This window comes from Pezoporus occidentalis, unplaced genomic scaffold (assembly GCF_034315485.1).
Source record: "Pezoporus occidentalis ecotype Australia unplaced genomic scaffold, CSIRO_AGI_Poc_V1 ctg208, whole genome shotgun sequence".
Taxonomy (NCBI): Eukaryota; Metazoa; Chordata; class Aves; order Psittaciformes; family Psittacidae; genus Pezoporus; species Pezoporus occidentalis.
Window position 1 is genome coordinate 1,429,967 of NW_026913943.1, and position 18,826 is coordinate 1,448,792.

At 47.9% G+C, this 18,826-nt stretch overlaps 1 protein-coding gene across 4 annotated transcripts in view; it reads left to right on the forward strand.

The window, feature by feature from the left end:
• The window catches only part of LMF1 (lipase maturation factor 1), a 185,447-nt gene that overhangs the window by 64,726 nt on the left and 101,895 nt on the right, over positions 1-18,826 (forward strand). For all 4 annotated transcript variants that reach the window (XM_062619037.1, XM_062619040.1, XM_062619038.1 and 1 more), the window contains one exon: positions 6,752-6,817. In XM_062619037.1, coding sequence (XP_062475021.1) covers positions 6,752-6,817 — 66 coding nt within the window. The remainder of the gene's footprint in view (positions 1-6,751; positions 6,818-18,826) is intronic.

The window sequence follows — 18,826 nt, forward strand, 5'->3', positions numbered from 1 at the left end:
CTCTGTTGTGCTCCTCAGACATGCCCTGAAGGGAGCCAGCTTAGGAGGGGAGAAGGTATTGAGCACATATTTCATTCTGGATGCTAATTCAATCCAGGGTGAACATTTTATAGTTCTCATGCGGGGAGGTTTCTGAGTGTGCAGAATGGCCTGGAGCCACACTCAGCTGTAAATTAATATGACAAAGATCTCAACTTTCCCCTTCCCCAGGCCGGGTTTTCTTATTACTGGAAGGGGCTGGTGTGCACGTTCTGGCTGCCATGAGCTGGGCTGCAGTGCTCAAACCCCAGCACGTCTTTGTACCCCCCATCCCAGCAGTATGAATTTAATAATGGTTGGAGCTGGATTCAAAGCAAGGCCACGGAGGTGAAAGGGCAGTTGCTGGTTCACCGAGCCACCTGTTTCCTTCCCTTTAGCTTCTATTTAATTTGTATTGCTGGATAGCTTTCCCTTCTGATATGTGGGGATTTGAAAGGCCCGTCACCCACCCGCAGTGTCCAAGCAGGGATCTGGGGGGGCTTGGTTTTGTCTTGGGGTTATAAGTGTGTGAGCGTGCATTGGACTTTATCATTGGGAAAAGGAAATAAGCTTTAAAAGCCATTTTCTTCCCCCAAAAACATATTCCCCCTTCTTTGGGTTTATATACTAATTAGACAGAACACAAAACGGGAAAAATATAAACTGTTTCCAAAATTCCCAATCTTATGTCTCCAATCCTTATGTCAAAATAAAGGCAGAATTCAAGTTTTTAGTTAATGCCCTGCTAGCTCAGGGCTTGGAAGAAACTTCCTAAGTTTGCCAACTCCAAAAAAAGGGGAGAAAAAAATCCCCTTTTCAAGTTATTTTGGAATGTAGATAATAAGAAACAAGTTAGTGCGCTGAGCTTCCTATAGCACATCTTTTCCACGTTTCCCAAATGGTTGCATTGCCATAATGAGCATTGTGCCAAGCTGGAATAATATAAAAGCATGTATAAATGAGAACAATGATTTCTTATAATAGCAGTGAGTGGAACTGGGCAGTGACCCTCACTGTGAGGGTGCTGAGGCGCTGGCACAGGGTGCCCAGAGAAGCTGTGGCTGCCCCATCCCTGGCAGTGTTCAAGGCCAGGTTGGACACAGGGGCTTGGAGCAAGCTGCTCCAGTGGAAGGGGTCCCTGCCCCTCACAGGGGGATGGAACTGGATGAGTTTAAGTCCATAAATACCCATATGTATTGTGGCGTCGGATTGTCTGGGATCTGGAGGTTTTCCTTGGTATTTCATACCTATGAAATGTGGTCAGTGTGTTGTAAGATAACCAGGAGTAATGATGTTCCCAGCTGGCATATAGCCCCCTGTGTGCAGGCAAGTTTAATAAGGCAGGGAGACGGTTGTGTTGGACAAGGAGCTGGAAGTGGGATGGGAAAGATTTTCCTCTCCTTTGGTGTCGTGTTGTATTCACGTCTTCGGGATGCTGCAAAAAGGGACGGTTTAGTGCATTGAGGACCTGCCCAGTCTTCAAAGTGAGTGATGGTGGGAACACATTGAGCTGTCATTTCCTACCCGTGAGCATCGACAGCTCCTGACAGCACGAATTAGAACTAACAGGTCAATTTTGATGTTGTATCAAAAACCACATGGTACCTAGAGATGCTTGAAGACCACAAGGAGAAACTAAAGGTGGGAGGATAGATGGGAGCATGGAAAACACCAAAAACTGGAAACTGCAGGTGTTGCATTTTAATTTGCTTCCTCATCCTTGAACTTATTCGTTACAGAGCCCAGAGGCTTGTACACGTGAGGGAAGGAGCAGTTGGGCTGAGGCTGGTACAGCAGGTTTGTGGTAGCAGCTGCCTGTAGCTCTTGCCTGGTGGCTACTGAACGTTCCAAATACCTTTGTGTGTTCTTGGATCTCGAAGGGATCAGGCAGATCCGACTCTCAAAGCACGCCCTCCAAAAGAAACAGAAAAGGCCTTTGTTGGAGCGTGTCCATCCTGGTCGGTCCCACAGTCAGGAATTGCCTCCAACCCAGCGAAACACCGGGTTTGGTCTTAAATCTGTCCCATCTGAGGCGGCTCTGATTCAGTCGTGTGTTTATGAGTACCGGGCTGCATTGGAGCCTGGAGGTGGGCTGGTTCCTTTCCGTCCTTTCCAGAGATCCACCATCTTGTGCGTGTCTGGATCCTTCCCTTGAGTTTGATCTGAGAGGAGATCGTGACGGAGAGCGGAATGGCGGCCATGAGGGGACATCGTGACGGGAGAGGAAGGGCGGCCGTGAGTTGAGATCTTGAGGGGAGATGGGAAGGGCCATGAGGGGAGATAGTGAGGGGAGAGAAAGGCCGGCCATGAGGGGAGATTGTGACAGAGAGCAGAAGGGCGACCATGAGGGGAGAAAAGGGCGGCCGTGAGCTGAGATCTTGAGGGAGGTGTGGAAGGGCGGCCATGAGGAGAGAGCAGAAGGGCAGCCATGAGGGGAGATCGTGAGGTGAGAGTGGAAGGCCAACCATGAGGGGAGATTGTGAAGGGAGAGAAGGGTGGCTATGAGTTGAGATCTTGAGGGAGAGCAGAAGGGCGGCCATGAGTTGAAATCGTGAGGGAGAGCGGAAGGGCAGCCATGAGGGGAGATCATGAGGTGAGAGTGGAAGGGCAGCCATGAGGGGAGATCATGAGGGCAGAGGAAAGGCAGCCATGAGTTGAGATCTTGAGGGAGAGCCCAAGGGCAGCCATGAGGGGGGATCGTGAGGGGAGAGGGAAGACAGTCATGAGGGGAGAGGAAAGGCAGCTATGAGGGGAGATCTTGAGGGAGAGCAGAAGGGCAGCCATGAGGAGAGATTGTGAGGGGAGAGAAGGGCAGCCATGAGTTGAGATCTCGAGGGAGAGCTCAAGGGCAGCCATGAGGGGAGAGCAGAAGGGTGGCCATGATGGAAGATCATGAGGGGAGAGGAAAGGCAGCCATGAGGGGCGATCGTGAGGGAGAGTGGAAGGGCAGCCATGAGGGGGGATCGTGAGGGGAGAGGAAAGATAGTCATGAGGGGAGATTGAGAGGGGAGAGGAAAGGCAGCCATGAGGGGAGATTGTGAGGGAGAGCAGAAGGGCAGCCATGAGGGGAGAGAAGGACGCCATGAGTTGAGATCTTGAGGGAGAGCAGAAGGGCGGCCATGAGGCGAGATCATGAGGCGAGTGGAAAGGCAGCCATGAGGGGAGATCATGAGGGAGAGTGGAAGGGCAACCATGAGGGGAGACTGTGAAGGGAGAGAAGGGCGACTGTGACCATGAGTTGAGATCTTGTGGGAGGGCGGAAGGGCGGCCATGAGTTGAAATTGTGAGGGAGACCAGAAGGGCAGCCATGAGGGGAGATTGTGAGGGGAGATCGTGAGGGAGAGCCGAAGGGAGGCCATGAGGGGAGATCATGAAGGGAGAGAAGGGCAGCCATGAGTTGAGATCTTGAGGGAGAGCAGAAGGGAAGCCATGATGGAAGATCATGAGGGGAGAGGAAAGGCAGCCATGAGGGGAGATCGTGAGGGAGAGTGGAAGGGCAGCCATGAGGGGGGATCGTGACGGAAAGCAGAAGGGCAGCTATGAGGGGAGATCGTGAAGGAAGAGAAGGGCTGCCATGAGTTGAGATCTTAATGGGGAGCAGAAGGGCGGCCATGAGGGGAGATCGTGAGGGGCAACAAGGGGCAGCCTTGACAGGAGAGGAAGGGCAGCCATGAGGGGAGATTGTGAGGGGCGACAGGGTTCAGCCTTGAGGGGATAGGAAGGGCAGCCATGAGGGAAAATCATGAGGAAGAGCAGAAGGGCAGCCATGAGGGGAGATTGTGATGGGAAAGGAGAGGTGGCCGTCAGGGTGAGTGGTGATTGTGAAGAGAGAGCAAGGGCAGCCATAGGATGTGAGGGGAGATCATGAGGGGAGGGCAGGGGCTGCCATGGGGCATGAGTGTAGGTGGCCATGAGGTGTAGGGGCGGCAGCTGTACAGTGTGAGCCACTGTGAGGGGCAGATGAAGGTTGGCTGCAAGTGGAGATCATGAGGGGCAGCCATAAGGGGAGACCTTGAGGAGAGAGGAGGCGTCGCTGTGAATGGAAATCGTGATGGGAGATCAGTTTGCCCTGAGTGCGATGGGTTAGTGGTGGCCTTGGCAGTCCTGGGGTAAAGGTTGGACTCGATGATCTTTAAAGGTCTTTTTCAGCCTAGTTGATCCTATGATTCTATGATCTGTGGTATGGCAGCATAATGTGCTGCAGCTGTGGGGTCCAGGCCAGTTCAATGTACGCACAGGAATCTTGAAAATGGATTGGGAGTTGTTAGCAGACTGAGAGAAATACAGTGAATGTGAAACTCTGGCAGATGTGGGGATCCCCATTTCCTCCCCTCCTCCTTCTGTCCCGTGCTCACTTGGACCCAGTTACCATCTCTCAAACTAAGTTTGCACCTTCAAGAGAACAGGAGCTGTTAGCGGAAGCCAAATAATATGGGAAGAGTGTGTAAATCCGGAATTGATCCGAGCATGGAGCAATAAGGTATGTGAGAGCTCATCCTGGCTGTGACCATATCCAGGGATCCACAGCTCTTCCAAGTGGGATTACTGAGGGAGGCACTATGTGTCATCCTCCTTTCCTGGTCCTCCTCATCAGAAACAGAGCTACAGAGCTTTCGTGCACTGCGTACTCTTGTTTCTTGGTCCAACTTCATATAAAACTCAGATGCCAGTGTGGGAGTGGAAGTGGACTCCAAGACAGCAGCAGGGGAAAGAAGCCTTGAAACGCCCCCTAATTATGAGAGTGGGAGTTTTCTGTGCTGCAAACCAGATTTGATATTCAGAGCTTTAAGTGACTTTTCCTGTTTGAAAGCTTTGTAGTAAACAAAATGTGATTAACAGTCCCTTAGTGACTCATTGCAGGGAAGATTTGGATTTTCACTATGGTGCTTTTCTATCCTATACTTGTTTTAATTATCCCTGCTGAATAATAGAGCTTGATTACAGCCTGGCCAAGGTAGGAGGGGAGGTCATCAAGATAGCTGTCCTCTTAATATTCTAGCATTCTTGCACAGAGCCTTTCTTAGTGTCTGTCCAGCCTCTGTGCCAGCAGCAGCACATCCTGTGAGATGCTATCAATATATCCTGTAACTGTAGAAAAGGTTTGAGGGGCAGAGTGAGCTGTGGGTGACTCAAGAGGGGAAGATGAAGCTGTGGCTGTTGACAGCAAGGCTGTCTTGTCCCTGCCTCTGCTGCTCCAGCCCTTGCAGAGTGATGGAGGAGAGAGTGATGGGATCTGCTGGGTAACTCACTAGAGAGGAAAACTGCAGCGGCTGGTAGCCACTATTCTGCTCTTCTGTCACACAAATCCTCTGTGGTATCACTTTGCATCCATTGTGCTTTTCCCTGTGCCTTCCGCACCAGCTGTATTTGGGGTTTGGTGCTGGTGCTGGTAGGGGGTGTCCCTTTCATGAGATGGAGGCTTTCCAGGCCAGGGTATTTCTTCTCATAGTGAAGAGCTTCTTTCTAAGTGGATGTTTCTGGATATTTACTTACAATGTTGGGACAGTTTGGGGCTGGGGGTGGGTCTTTAACTGGAATTTGGAATTTTCCTGAGTCTCAGACACATTAAACTATATTTAATGCTGCAAGCGGAGGTATATTTTTTTAAACAATTTGGATGAAACCCATAGGCCAGGATGTGCCATAGAGCATCTTCTCCTCTGAGGTCTCAGATTTTAGCGTTGAAATGTCACTGGTCTCTTATTGAAAACCTTCCCTAGTGCAAACATAAAGAAGCTTCAGGATGCTCATGGTGTATCCAGGAACTGGTCCTTACAGGAGCTCCCTGTATTTTTCTACTAAGGAAGGCAGGAACATTGCAATTAGTAGCAATGTCAGAGGTAGGCAAATACCCCCTAATTGTATGCAGATGATAGAGCTGGTTCAACCTTTTGACTAGTGAAGCTTTCCTCAATTTGGGATATTGTGATCCTAATCAGGGACCTTTCCCATACATCAAAGCTGACAAGCTGAACCCGCATACCTTGGGGCTGGCACAGCTTGATTGCAAGGCTTCCTGCTAGCAGGCTCATCCCTGGCCAGGTGTCTTTCCTGCTGTGGACGACTGATTCCGTTCTACTCTTCATCACCGAGGCAAAGAAATTTAATCCCAATATTACTGCCAGCCCTGGAATGGACCCACTGATTTGGAAATTTCACCCTCTTGTTGCCCTGAAATATCAATTCACAGGAACCTCTGATACCTGCTTATTTCATTGCCAACCTCTAACCTAAGGTGGAGCAGACCTGTCATTAGGGCATTCATCTGTGTTTAGATCTGTCAGCTTCCTTCCCCTTCTGCTCTTTTGTTTCTCTAATTACTTTGATTGCATCGCTGGGTCCAGCTCTGTGAGGCTGCAGGTCCCATCCCTGCCTCTGTCGCTGATTCCTTTTCTATAGGCGGCTTTGGGAGAAGGAGACACCTGGGTCTGGATTTTGAGATTGTGACCATGGCATGTTTAGTTCTGCAGGTGCCTTTTCACTGTTACACAGACATGGCCCAGTGGCAGAGCTTTGTTTTTCTTACTGCTCCTCGATGCTCTGCACCTCCTGCCTGGTACCTGGTGATGCCGGGAGCCAGTGTGGAAGCCTTTGCACTTCCCTGCTGTTACCAGCTGTCCCTGTAGTTGAACCAAAGTATTTGGCATCTTGCAATAATACCTTGACATACAAGATAAAGTAAAATATAATATTTGTGACTGTATTTTCTGTCTTTTATTTCTTTTCCCACCAGGGTCTGATTAAAATCCGAGGAGATCGCTGCTGGCGGGAGTTAACTTGCATGGATTATCACTATGAGGTGAGTGATCTGCACATCAAGGATAAATTCTTTTGTCTGCTTTACTTTGGTAGAAGAATTTGCTCTCCATGTTTTCTTTCTTTATCATAGCCTTCTGTCTCTGGCAGTGCAGCAATGTCCGTGTGCCAGCTAGGTGATGCTGTTTTTCCCAGTTGCATTCCTAAACGATCAACTTCTCTCTTTCTCTCCCCTCACCACTATGGACTGATTCAGGGCAGACCTGAACCTCACTGAGAACTTCTTCTGTTAAAATCCTGCAGGAGAGGAACAGAAAGGAGTTTTCATTGTGTTGAATGCTTTCTGCTTATACTTCCAAAACATGGATGTATGTAGACAGAAATAGAGCATCTCAGTGCTTTCCAAGATGCAGAGCACTAATCGCTGGCAATTCAGAATCATACCATTTTATCTTTTGGACATCTCTTGCAGTGATTACATTGCATTCTAATTAGAATCTGGTTTGAGTTCTGGCTCTGAGTGTTGTCTCCTCTGTGATTATGGAGAGAGGAGCTCAGCTTCCCCTCTCCTTTACCTAGATTTTTGCATTTGTGCTTTGTATAAACAGTGTTAAAAAAGAAATTGCTGCGTACAGCAGCGCTCCACTGGGCAAGGAGCCCTGGTTTAGTGAAGGAGACATGGTACTGGAGCAGTATTCCCTCCCTTAGATTAATAGTGCAGCCACTGAAACCTGCACACCATGGTATAATGCCTCTGCTCTATAATCTGTCTCAGCCCGGGGCAGTTTCTGGTGCTGGGTTTGTTGGTAAGACCTGAGCTGTCAGTCCCTGGGGATATACCTTCGGGGTGATGTTCTCAGTGGACCTTCATCACGTCTGGAAACCATTTCCCCTTTCCAATTAACCCTGGCAGAGCCTGACTTCCCTGACCTGCAGAACGTGTTCCGAGGTGTTGCCTATGAATGACTGTGCGGGGCAGGCACTGAGCAATGGAAGTGGGGATGCTCGGACAGGACCTCAGTCTTTCACCTTGTATGCATGGGATTGCATGTTGAGTGCCAGGGACTGTGTTACCAGTCCTGTTAGAGGATTGGGATTCCTCTTCCCAAAATAGGAAAGAGATCCATCAATTTCCCAGGCGCCGACACTTTTATTTTTCGCTCCTGGTTAACTGGTTGCTTATTGTGAGATGGAATTTTGCGGGTCCAGAAAGCTCTGTGTTTTCAGCTTTAATGCTCCTTTATTTTTCTGTTATCTTTTACTTGCAATGGGTTTCACTCACTGAATGCCCATTACACAGGCTGCTCAGTGAGCTCCTGTTGCCCTGTCAGTATCCTGCTTCATTCTGAGTAAAACTTCAGATGCAAAGACCCTTGTGCTGTCGCTCTTCATCTCAGACACAGAGGTGGCTGCAGTAAATTGTCCTTCCTCTCTGTCATGCCCTGCCAGGCACCTGGCAGCAGGCTGAGAAAAGCCAGCTCCAAGTGAGCCCCCCAGCACCCCCTGGCAGGCTCCGCTGTGACCCCAGCCCACATCAGTCAGCCTGCATAATCCCAGATAGTTCAAATCAAAACCAGAATCAGTTCTGGGGCCCACAAGGGCTAATTAAGACCATTCCTGTCATATCCATAATGCAGGATCCCCAGCCTGTATGAGTAATTGGGAACAGGGACAGGGGGCAGATCACATTATCAATATAAATTATTTTAATCCACACAAAAGAAGCTGCAATAAGAGGAAAATGAAAGAGGCCAAATTTTGTCTCCCAGTGATAACATAAGGGTGCAATTCACCTGCTGATTTCAACCAGTCAGAAGGGAGGAAGAAAAGGGTGAAGCTGAAGATACATCTGCAAGGAGGGGAGGGAACTGAGAATCTGCTCGTAATTAAGATGATATAACTGGGTATTGGACCAGCTCGTAAGTGGCCTTGGGCCAAGTGGAGTCTGCTGTGATGTATGTTGGCCACCCCAGCTCTCCTGTTCCAGTTCTGAGCTGCAGTCCAAAATCTACATGGGCTTCTCTGCCAAGAGAATTAATGAAAACACATGGCCTCCATCTCTGGCATGGTGAGCGCGCCCTGGACTATTTATTTGTAGTAGAACCAGCAGCTATGCTGGTGGAAAATAACATTTCCCCTTTTGTCAGGAATCGTGTGTGAAATAGTAAAATGTTGTTATGGCTTGGGTAATTAAACGGAGCATATTTTCCCTCCCTCTTTCCTTTCTAATGTGCAGGGCCTTAATCCCAGCCTTTATGGAGATCTGTTCCTCAACTGAACCCTCTCTGTTTAGAGGGCTTACGATCTGTAATGCTGTGTAATTTGGAGAGGGAAGTGGCAGAACGCATGGTTTACATAGGAAAGGTATTTTCCTACCAGCCTAAGTCTGCTGTGATCCCTGAGGGGTAGATGGGCTCCAGTGAGTGTGGAAGAGAAAGGCAGGCACTGATGGAGATGAGAGGACTTTGCTTCACCACCATACCCAGCCTGGCACATGGAAACTGCTTGGAGGCTGGGGTGGAGGTAGAAACAGTAGGTGGATTAATCATGGCTCTGGGTGCCAGGAGTCCCAAACTCTAATCCCAGTTTGGCAAAACACCATAAACAGGGAGTTTAACCTCCTTCTGTGTTAGTTTCTTTGCTAACTTGTCCATAAGCTCCCAGGTAGGCGCATTATGTTTGCACCCTGGTGTGGATGTAAATCAGGGCTCCTGGTACCCCAGAGCTTCACGTGCAGATGTGTCCACGTTAGCATGCGAAAATGGACCTGCCTGGGAAGTTACAGGTAAGTGATGTCCTGGAGTCTGATGTACCATGGGCTTTATTTGTTGTCTGTTGGCTTTTGTCCCTGTAAAAAGTCCCAGTCAAAGGGAGGCTTTTGCTCAGTGGAACCTCTTCCTGAGGCAGTTCATGCAGAGCGAAGCTGCTTCTGGGTTTCAGGTCTGTTTGTCATCATGATTATTAAGCATTTATCTACTGTGTACATAAAGGTTTACAAATCTGCTTGCAGTAGTTTGCAGGCTGGAGTTAGATTTCTGCTTCCACTGGAGCATATGGCACAGATCCCACAGTGTTCAGCAGCATCTCATCTGTTGGGAAGACAGAGGCAGCCTTGGTTCCCGGCTTGTGTGAGAGGGGAGATGTGGCTGAGCATGTCCCCCTCATCCAGAGGCGTTTTTCAGCCCCTATGGAGTGCAGCATCTCCCTCCCATATCCAGGCTCCCATTGCACCAGGGGAAAAGTCTGCTATGGAAGGTTCTGGCCACTCAAGGCTGTTTCTGGAGCATGCAGGACATTGCCCAAGCATGGGTGGCAGCAGCTTCTAACTGCTGTTAGGTACCAGCTCTATGAGCCAGGCATGGGAGCAGAGAGCACCAACTTGCTCCCCAGGGGCCCCTTCCCACTCCCTCCTGTGCCAAGCTTTATCTGGCCCAAGCTTTGCTAGTTCTGGGTGTGCTGCTCAGCTGGCACGAGCACAATGTCTTAACGTGCTCCAAATGGAGAAAATACTCTTGTGCAAGACCCGTATTTTACAACCTCCCCGCAAACCTGCAGCTCCCCGACCCTCAATGCTTGTGCCGCAGAGCACCTTGCGACCATATGTGTTGGCACAGGCCAGGTTGGAGTGGCACAGCCTGGAGACAAGCAGTTCTGACCCACAACCAGTCCAAATGGAGCCTGTGGGTTTGGATGCTGGTGGTGGTCTTGGCAGAGCAGTTAAGCAGATAATCTTTGGGCTTTAGCAATGGGAAAAGTCCTCCATGGTCACATTGATGGCGTCGCCCTGTGTTCCACTGCAGAAGTACTCCCTGTGGGATGCAATCCAGTGATGCATTTTTTCTAATGGCTGCCAAAGTGCTGTTGCTTTTTAATTACAGACAGATATCTTATAAAATTCAGCCACCAACTGGTAGGAACAGCTGCTGAAGCAGCTGCTGGGGCAGGCGAGCGTGGGGAGGAGGGTCCTGCTGGGCATCCTGCTCCTGTGCTTTGCACTGAAACTGCCCAGGGACTGCTAAAAACACCCAGGGGGTCCCGTATGTGGGACCTGGGTGGCCTGTATTTGGCTGGGCTGATGCTGGGTGCAGCTCAGCAGAGGGGAGAGCCATTGCATGAACCAGACAAGGAAGCTGTGGCCCTTCTGCTCACTACAGGGACAGCTCATATTTTCATGGAATCACAGACTGGTTTGGAAGGTTTCCTCCAGGTTTCCTGCAGCCCCTTCAGGCACTGGAGCTGCTCTCAGGTCTCCCCTTCAGGAGCCTTCCCTTCTCCAGGCTGACCCAGCCCAGCTCTCTCAGCCTGGCTCCAGAGCAGAGCTGCTCCAGCCCTCACAGCATCTCCTCTGGCCTCACTCCAGCACTTCCACATCCTTTTTGTGCTGTTGCCCCAGAGCTGGATCAGGGCTGCAGGGGAGCATCTCCTCAGAGCACAGCAGAGGGGCAGGATCCCCTCCCTGAGCTGCTGCTCATTCTCTGGGGGTGCAGCCCAGCACACGACGGGGGGGGGTCTGGGCTCAAGCACACACTGAAGCTGGGTCACAGGGAGCTTCTCATCACCCAACACCCCAAATCCTTCTCCTCAGGGCTGCAATTCTGTAGTCTTAATTTTAAGGTAGTTGTTTTTAAGTGATGCTTTGAAGGGAATGCCTTTTATCCAGGAGTTTCTCAATGATTTGCATCCTTTGCTGCAGAACGCCAGGCTAGGATGGCACACTTAGTGCTGAGACAGAGGGATAAAGGGAAAGGAAAACCAAAACCAGCTCTCAAAGCAACAAAATCTCTGTCAGCATTGGAAGTAAGACCCAGGCTTTGCTTCCCTGTGCTGGAGTCATCTGTAGGTGCTCAGGATGGGTCTGTTGCCATGAAGCAGGAAAGTTTGAAGGACTTTGCTGAAGCGGCCTCTACTTCACAACTGAGTCACGTTTTAGTTCTGTGCGTAGGACGCTGCGAAGCCACAAAGGTCACTCCTTCTGATTTGTACAAATTGTCACTAATTATTCTGTGACTGTTTCTCTTAAATAGAGGCTGTCAATCACTGCTCCAGCTTCTGGCATGCAGCAGCTCTCCGGTTCCTGGAGAAGCTCTCCAGAGCACAATGTCTTTTGTACCTAATTATGGGCTTGCTGACTGATAGCTGTGCTGATAAGGGTGAGAAGGAAGCTCTAACTGCTCTTTAACTGCCTCTTGATTTCTTTTCTCCCTTCTCTTCCCTCCATTAAGCCTCGTTAGACTTTTCATCTTGCTTATCCCAATCTATTATGAAACGAAAAGTAAATAATATCTAGCAATTCATTTTGATAAATCAGAAAATGATCTGCTTTCATCATCCCTGATGTCTCAGGATGGGCTTTATTCCAAGAGTTTGCAATGCTGGAAGCAAAAATGTTCCTAACAAGGAAGCAGGTACTCAGACCTTCTGCTCAAAACGTGTGTTTAAAGTTACAAATTCATGTGAGGGAAATAGTGCTGAATTAAACAGAAAACAAGAATATTTAAAAGAAGTAACAGTCAAAGCATTTTGGGGATGTGCCAGAGCTGCCCGAGGGGAGATTGAGACGAGCTCTTAGGCAGAAGTTCTTCCCTGTGAGGGTGCTGAGGCGCTGGCACAGGATGCCCAGAGAAGCTGTGGCTGCCCCATCCCTGGCAGTGTTCAAGGCCAGGTTGGACACAGGGGCTTGGAGCAAGCTGCTCCAGTGGAAGGTGTCCCTGCCTGTGGCAGGGGTTGGAGCTGGATGAGCTTTAAGGTCCCTTCCAGCCTAAACCATTCCATGATTCTATGAAAAGGGTATGGAAGTCCAGCAGTCGGTGCTGGCAGGGCCTGGGGTGAGCTCAGCACTGCTGGATGTGTGGCTGGAAGCCCAGGGCAATTGCTGCCCTCAGCATGTGGGAGGGTTTTAAGAAGTGACCATGGGATTTGGTAGATACTCTGTGTGTTTCTGGGGTTCCTCACAGCCCATCATTACTTGAAACAGTAAAATGTGTACTGTGAGCGGTCTTAATGACCTTAAAGGTCTTTTCCAAACTAGTTGTTTCTGTGATTCTGACTCCAAGTGACTTGTGGTTCATCTCTACCCTCACTGGACATCTTGCCATGTAGAAGCCAAAGCTGTTGTTGATGAATCCTCTGTAAGGAGACCAAGGAGAAGACGAAGTTCTGACCGTGGTGGATTATAAATGCAGTTTATTTTCATCTCCTGCTGTGAAAGCAAACTGTTCTTTGAGTTAAGGTGACTGACAGCAAAGGGAAGAGCAGTTTGTGTTCAGCTTTTTGAGTTTTTCCATTTGGTCAGAAGTTTTGAAACAGGACCTTTTTAGAGGCATAATTGAAAAACCAGTTGTCTTCATTCACACGTACTGAAGTGCTGCTTAGTGTGGGTTTGAACTGAGGATTAGGTGCTTTCTTCTGGCTTTCAGTGATTTGCATGATGTCAGTGCTAGAGATGGAAGAAGGGCCAGTTCCTGACCTTGCCTGTGATCAATTAAGTAACAGGATCCATCATAAGGTAAGTGCATGAAGCAATAATATTGGCAGATAAATGTCAACACGACATCAAAAGCTTATTACACTGTATCTGGATTTTGTATCAGGCTGCTGCAAGAAGGTCTCTATCTGAGATGGGTTTTCAGATGAATCCCAGGTGCTCTACACTGGATGCACGATCTCTTTGAATGCAGTTTGCTGGAAATGTTTGTTATTCCCAACTTTGGGCTGGGCTCTGTTGTGTTAATAATAGTTAAATGTGCACATCACTTCAAAAGAGAGGGAGGAAATGCTTTTAAAGGTGGAATTTAGGCTGGTTTTCCAGGGTTTGGGATGCTGGCAGCAGGTTCTGCTGCAGCTAATCAGCGCTTCTGGAAGTGAGGTCTGAGCTCTCAAAGGCAGGAAGTTTTTCCAGTGTAACTGTGCTCGTGGAGCTGGGAGTGTAGAAGACAGAATGATAAATACTGACATTTGTGTCCTGTCACGCTGCTTCATAAACAATGACAAGGGATGCAGGTCTTCTGTGATTAAAGAATGCTCTAGAAGAACTAGGGTGAGTAACAGTGTTTGATTTTAAGCATAAGAAAATCAGATTTCTCCTACCTGCAGGGACATAGAATCCCAGAGTGGTTTGTTTTGGAAGGGACCTAAAGCTCATCCAGCTCCAACCCCTGCAACGGGCAGGGACACCTTCCACTGGAGCAGCTTGCTCCAAGCCCCTGTGTCCAACCTGGCCTTGAGCACTGCCAGGGATGGGGCAGCCACAGCTTCTCTGGGCACCCTGTGCCAGCGCCTCAGCACCCTCATGGTGAAGACACTGTAGGTGATGTCTTATCCCAAGCAGAGCAGGCAGGGAAGCTGCTCTCCAGGGTCATGCACATGTGAGACTGTAGGTTTGCTGTCAGCAGTGTTTGGTTCAGGAGTCTGGCATGACCTACCCTGAACAGCAAACAGGACAGATGGATGGGAAGGGGATTCCCAGCCACTTGGGAATCACACCTGATTCCCAGAGTCTGCATTAGTTCAGCTATGATATTCATCAGGACTAGCATCCTGGCAGTGAATCTAGGAGGAGGAATATCTGCTCAGAGAACTATAGAAAGAAAAGGCAGAGCTGTGAATCGGCATCATAGAGCAGAGGCAGCGTCTTTGGTCCAGGCTCAGGAAACCACATTCTGCTGAAGTAGATTGGATGTAAGTAGGTGGTGAGAGAGGAGCTTTCAGGATAGCTTTAGAAGAAAATTAATGGTAGGAATAAGAAGGATTAACATGCAGTAGGAGATCCCTCCCAGTCACCCTTACCATGGGTGGCAGAGACCAGGTTTTGCTGGGGGATTCTATCTTTATTTCTTCACCAAATGTAACTGTATTAAGCCAAAAGTCAAGTGATCAACCTCTTGATTCTCACATTGGTATAAGCCAGGCTGGTCAGTGGCACCTGCCTCCCACTGGTTGCCCCAGCTTTCCCCTGATTGCCAGCAATATTAAACCAAACCAGGATAAATTAGCAAAAGTTCAGTGAAATGTCCCCCAGGGATCTTTCTGTTGTGAGCCTTTGGAGGGTTTTGAAGTGTAGGAAGACATTATCCCTCCCCACTGCCGGGATCAGCAGCAGAACTGTCAGTCACACTCTCTAAATGCATTGGGAATATGCCAATACCGTTTTCAGCAGTAATACAATTCCTCTTCCTGGATTTTTTTCTGGTTTTCTTAAGGATTTGTTTTAAGCCTGGTGAAAGCTTCCTGTACAACTATTGGATTTCAGCTCTTCATTACACTCTCCCACTGTTTCAGCCTCGTTTAGAGACCACCCAGGACCCTCATCACTTGCCCTTAAATATTCTCCTCTTTTCTCTTCCTCCCCCCTCCACCTATTTGGTCGTTTTCAATCCTAATCAGATTAGTCCTTACAACCCACTTTGCAGCCACTTAATCAGCTCTGCATGCTCTGACCCTGTCCCTAGCTTTTATCCAGCTAGGCAGCTTCTCCAGTGGACAGGAATGATGGAGCCCATTGCTTCCCTTTGCCTACCATGGGGCTGTGGGGAATAATCAACTGCTCATGGAAATGTTCAGGACCCAGGAGGTTTGTCAGCTTTGAAGGTAACAGAGGCAACGCTCTGGTAATTATTTAAATTGTGGATTTATGAGCTTAGTTAATGGTGTGTTTTAAGAAATGTGCAAAGAGGAGAAAGATGACAAATTTCAGTGCTAACAGGAAGGCAAAAACAAGAGGGGAAAATAGTAAAAGAAAATCTAAGAGCTTTCCAGTGTTTCATAGAATCATAGAGTTACGAAATGGTTTGGATCGAAAGAACCTTAAATCTCATCCAGTCCCAACCCCTGCCATGGGCAGGGACCCCTTCCACTGGAGCAGCTTTCTCCAAGCCCCTGTGTCCAACCTGGCCTTGAGCACTGCCAGGGATGGGGCAGCCACAGCTTCTCTGGGCACCCTGTGTCAGCGCCTCAGCACCCTCACAGGGAAGAGCTTCTGCCTAAGAGCTCATCTCAGTCTCCCCTCGGGCAGGTTAAAGCCATTCCCCTTGGCCTGTCCCTACAGGCCCTTCTCCAAAGCCCCTCTCCAGGTTTCCTGTAGCCCCTTTAGGCACTGGAGCTGCTCTAAGGTCTCCCCTTAAGGAGCCTTCTCTTCTCCAGGCTGACTCATCCTTTCTCCAGAGCAGAGTTGCTTCAGCCCTCATAGCATCTCCATGGCCTCCTCTGGACTTGCTCGAGCAGGTTAACATTCAAGGAGTGTGTCTGTTATCTCTGTTGCTCATAGGATTGCTCAGTTGGCCTCCGCAGTACAGTGTCAGCAACATCTTTATTTCTACCACAGCATCACGGTCCTCCAGGCTCCCCAACCACGTCCACCAGGACCCTCTTCTGGAATGGGACAGCCACAGCATCCAGCTTGGGACTTGCTCACACCTTCCCCAGAGCCCTCACACTGGTGTACCCATCCCTGTGTGCTCCAGATGGTTAAACTCACTCATTTTTTATCATCCTTTGTGGCATGCACGGGCCTTAAATACTGGTTTTTGGTCTCCTATATAGCAGCGTATCAGTTGCAGTCTAGGGAGAGCTGGTCTTCTCATCCCTTCCCCTTTCCTCTGTGTTTGGAGGGATTAACCATCATTCCAGCTCCCTTACTTTGTAGATCTTTGGGATGATGCAAACTGTTGGAGTCTGCCAAAATCCAATGCTCTTCTTTTTCCGTAATGTTTGCTCTCAACAGTCCAGGAGTCTAAGCAAAACTTGAAACTTGAACACAGTGATTTCATGTAGCATCAGCTGCAAAATGGTGTGTGCAAAGCTCCAACATACAATTAAATTATCCGAAAGCAGCCTGCCTCCTTGCCATCTGCTTTTCCAGGGAAAGCAAAATACCTACATGCTTTTAATTGCAGATAGAGTTTAAACAAATAGGGTGTTGCTTTACAAGCTGCTGCTTTCTTCTTTGGAGATCAGATTGCGTTTTCATCCCATTATGAAAATGTGCTACTGTTTCATCTCTTCTTTTGACTGTTAAGTGAATGGATTTTCAGAGAATAGAGAGTCTGTCATAATTTAATAAGTAAAATATTGAATTTGTTGCCTACAGAACAGCAGATAAACAACAAAGTTCTACTGCAGAGGCTGCGTTCCCTGTGGTGGGTGTGTTTGTGCATCTCCTCCTCCTGCTCTGGTCTCTTCCAAAGAATTTCATAGGGGAATAACTATAAGAAGCTGTTGTGGGCCTTGGGTTAACACTGTATTGATTATTGCATACACCAAAAGTTTTAAGTTCAGCTTGAAGTTTTATTTCCCACAGGAATATTGGGCTGTCCAGGATAAGGACCAGCCATTGGCAAGATATCATCAATAGCAGAACCCTTCCATTCGCTGATAGAAGTTTGAATTATTTGCACATCTTCTATTGTTACACTAAATTCATGCTGTTTCCATGCAATTTCCTGTATTTTCAAACTTTCCATGTTGAACATATGCTTGATTGGAATTGCAGCACATGGGTAATGTCATTTCAGTAATAGGAGGCTGATGGCCCGTTACAATTCCCATACACGTTTCCATCCTTACCATAGATGAGGAAGAATCCCACATACTTCTCCAATGCAGGGTTTTTTTTGATGTCTTGCAACTACTCCAGTGCTCACAGCAAACCCTGTAACAAGAATCCAACATTAGGATGGTGCACGAATGAGTTAATACTAAGGCTCTGCTCGGGTGTTTTGCTCCAAAGTCGTGTGCGCCAAACTGACCTTTAATCTTGGCATATAAATCACTTTCCAGTCCTATTATTTGTAAAATCCTACAGGCTTGCAAATGCACAAAAGAAGCCTTTGTCTCTTATTAATTTAATTTATAGGTTAAAGTTTCAAATCAGTGGCAAGCAAAAGCTGATTTACTGTATTCACTTCAGGAATTGCTGTTCTGGAAAGCATGGCGTTTGCTGGGCTGCCTACAAACTGTGCTGTGCAATTAGGAGCTTCTGTAATTATATATAATGTCATATAATTTGCTTATCTTTTTGGGTATGTATTATACATAAAAGCTGGGAGTGTAACTCAATGTGGATTAGCTCTTTCAACCCTAAACACTCAACAGATCAGGAAAGCCACTGGGTTTTGCCTTATTCTATTAATACTGTGGCAGGATCAGTGTTTTCAAGCATTTGAAGTTGCTGCCCTTTTCTTTCATGTGTAGAGTTATCCCATCATCTCTCGTACAATGCCGTTTGTGCTGCAACAAAAAGTAGCCTCTTCTGAGATAAAATATAGATAAAAGCAGTAAGGAACTTTTTTTTCCCACCAATTTAAAACAATTCCTCTTATTTTAATTTGATTTAAGCTATGAAATTCCCATGTGGAGTCAGATGTAGGAATGCTGGTTTCTCTTCTCAAAATCAGGAGTGTTCCCATCTGCACTTCAGACCCATTGCTTCCACTTCATGGGATTTTGAGTGAAGTAGTTTTGTAACCAGGTTTTCTAGTCTGTCTCCAGATAAGTAGAGACAAAGAAATAACTTTTCTATTCCAAGACAAAAGCTGTGACTGCTCTAGGGGCTCACAAGAGGCTTTTACCTCTTGACCAATTTACATGGAAAAGTAGGGGATGTGAATTGTTGCCCTTGCAAGCATTATGGAAATATTTGTATTAAAAATGGCATTTCTCTCCCTCATATTCATGAGTTCACTTATCTGTATTTTCCAAGGATCATATTCTTCCTCTTCCCCTTTTCAGTCTGGCCGTCTCCGTGGCTAAAAGGGGTTTTATTGCTTTAGTGTTAATCAAGAGGTTTGACAGAATTGAACTGGATCCTGTCCAATTGGGCAGAGACAATATTGAGTTTCGAAGTGTCATGTTGGATCCATTGGAATGTAACACGAGCTTGTCAGTCTCTGCAATCAATACATGTCATTAACAGTGCTTGAGGTGGATGAATGGGCACTGCAGCCATGGGGGAGTCACCTGCCCGGGGAGAAGGTTTTTGTCTCTTCTTGGAGCCCTGTTCCATGAGCTCATCTTCCTCAAAGAACCTGCTTAACACAGGATCATAGAATCCACCGGG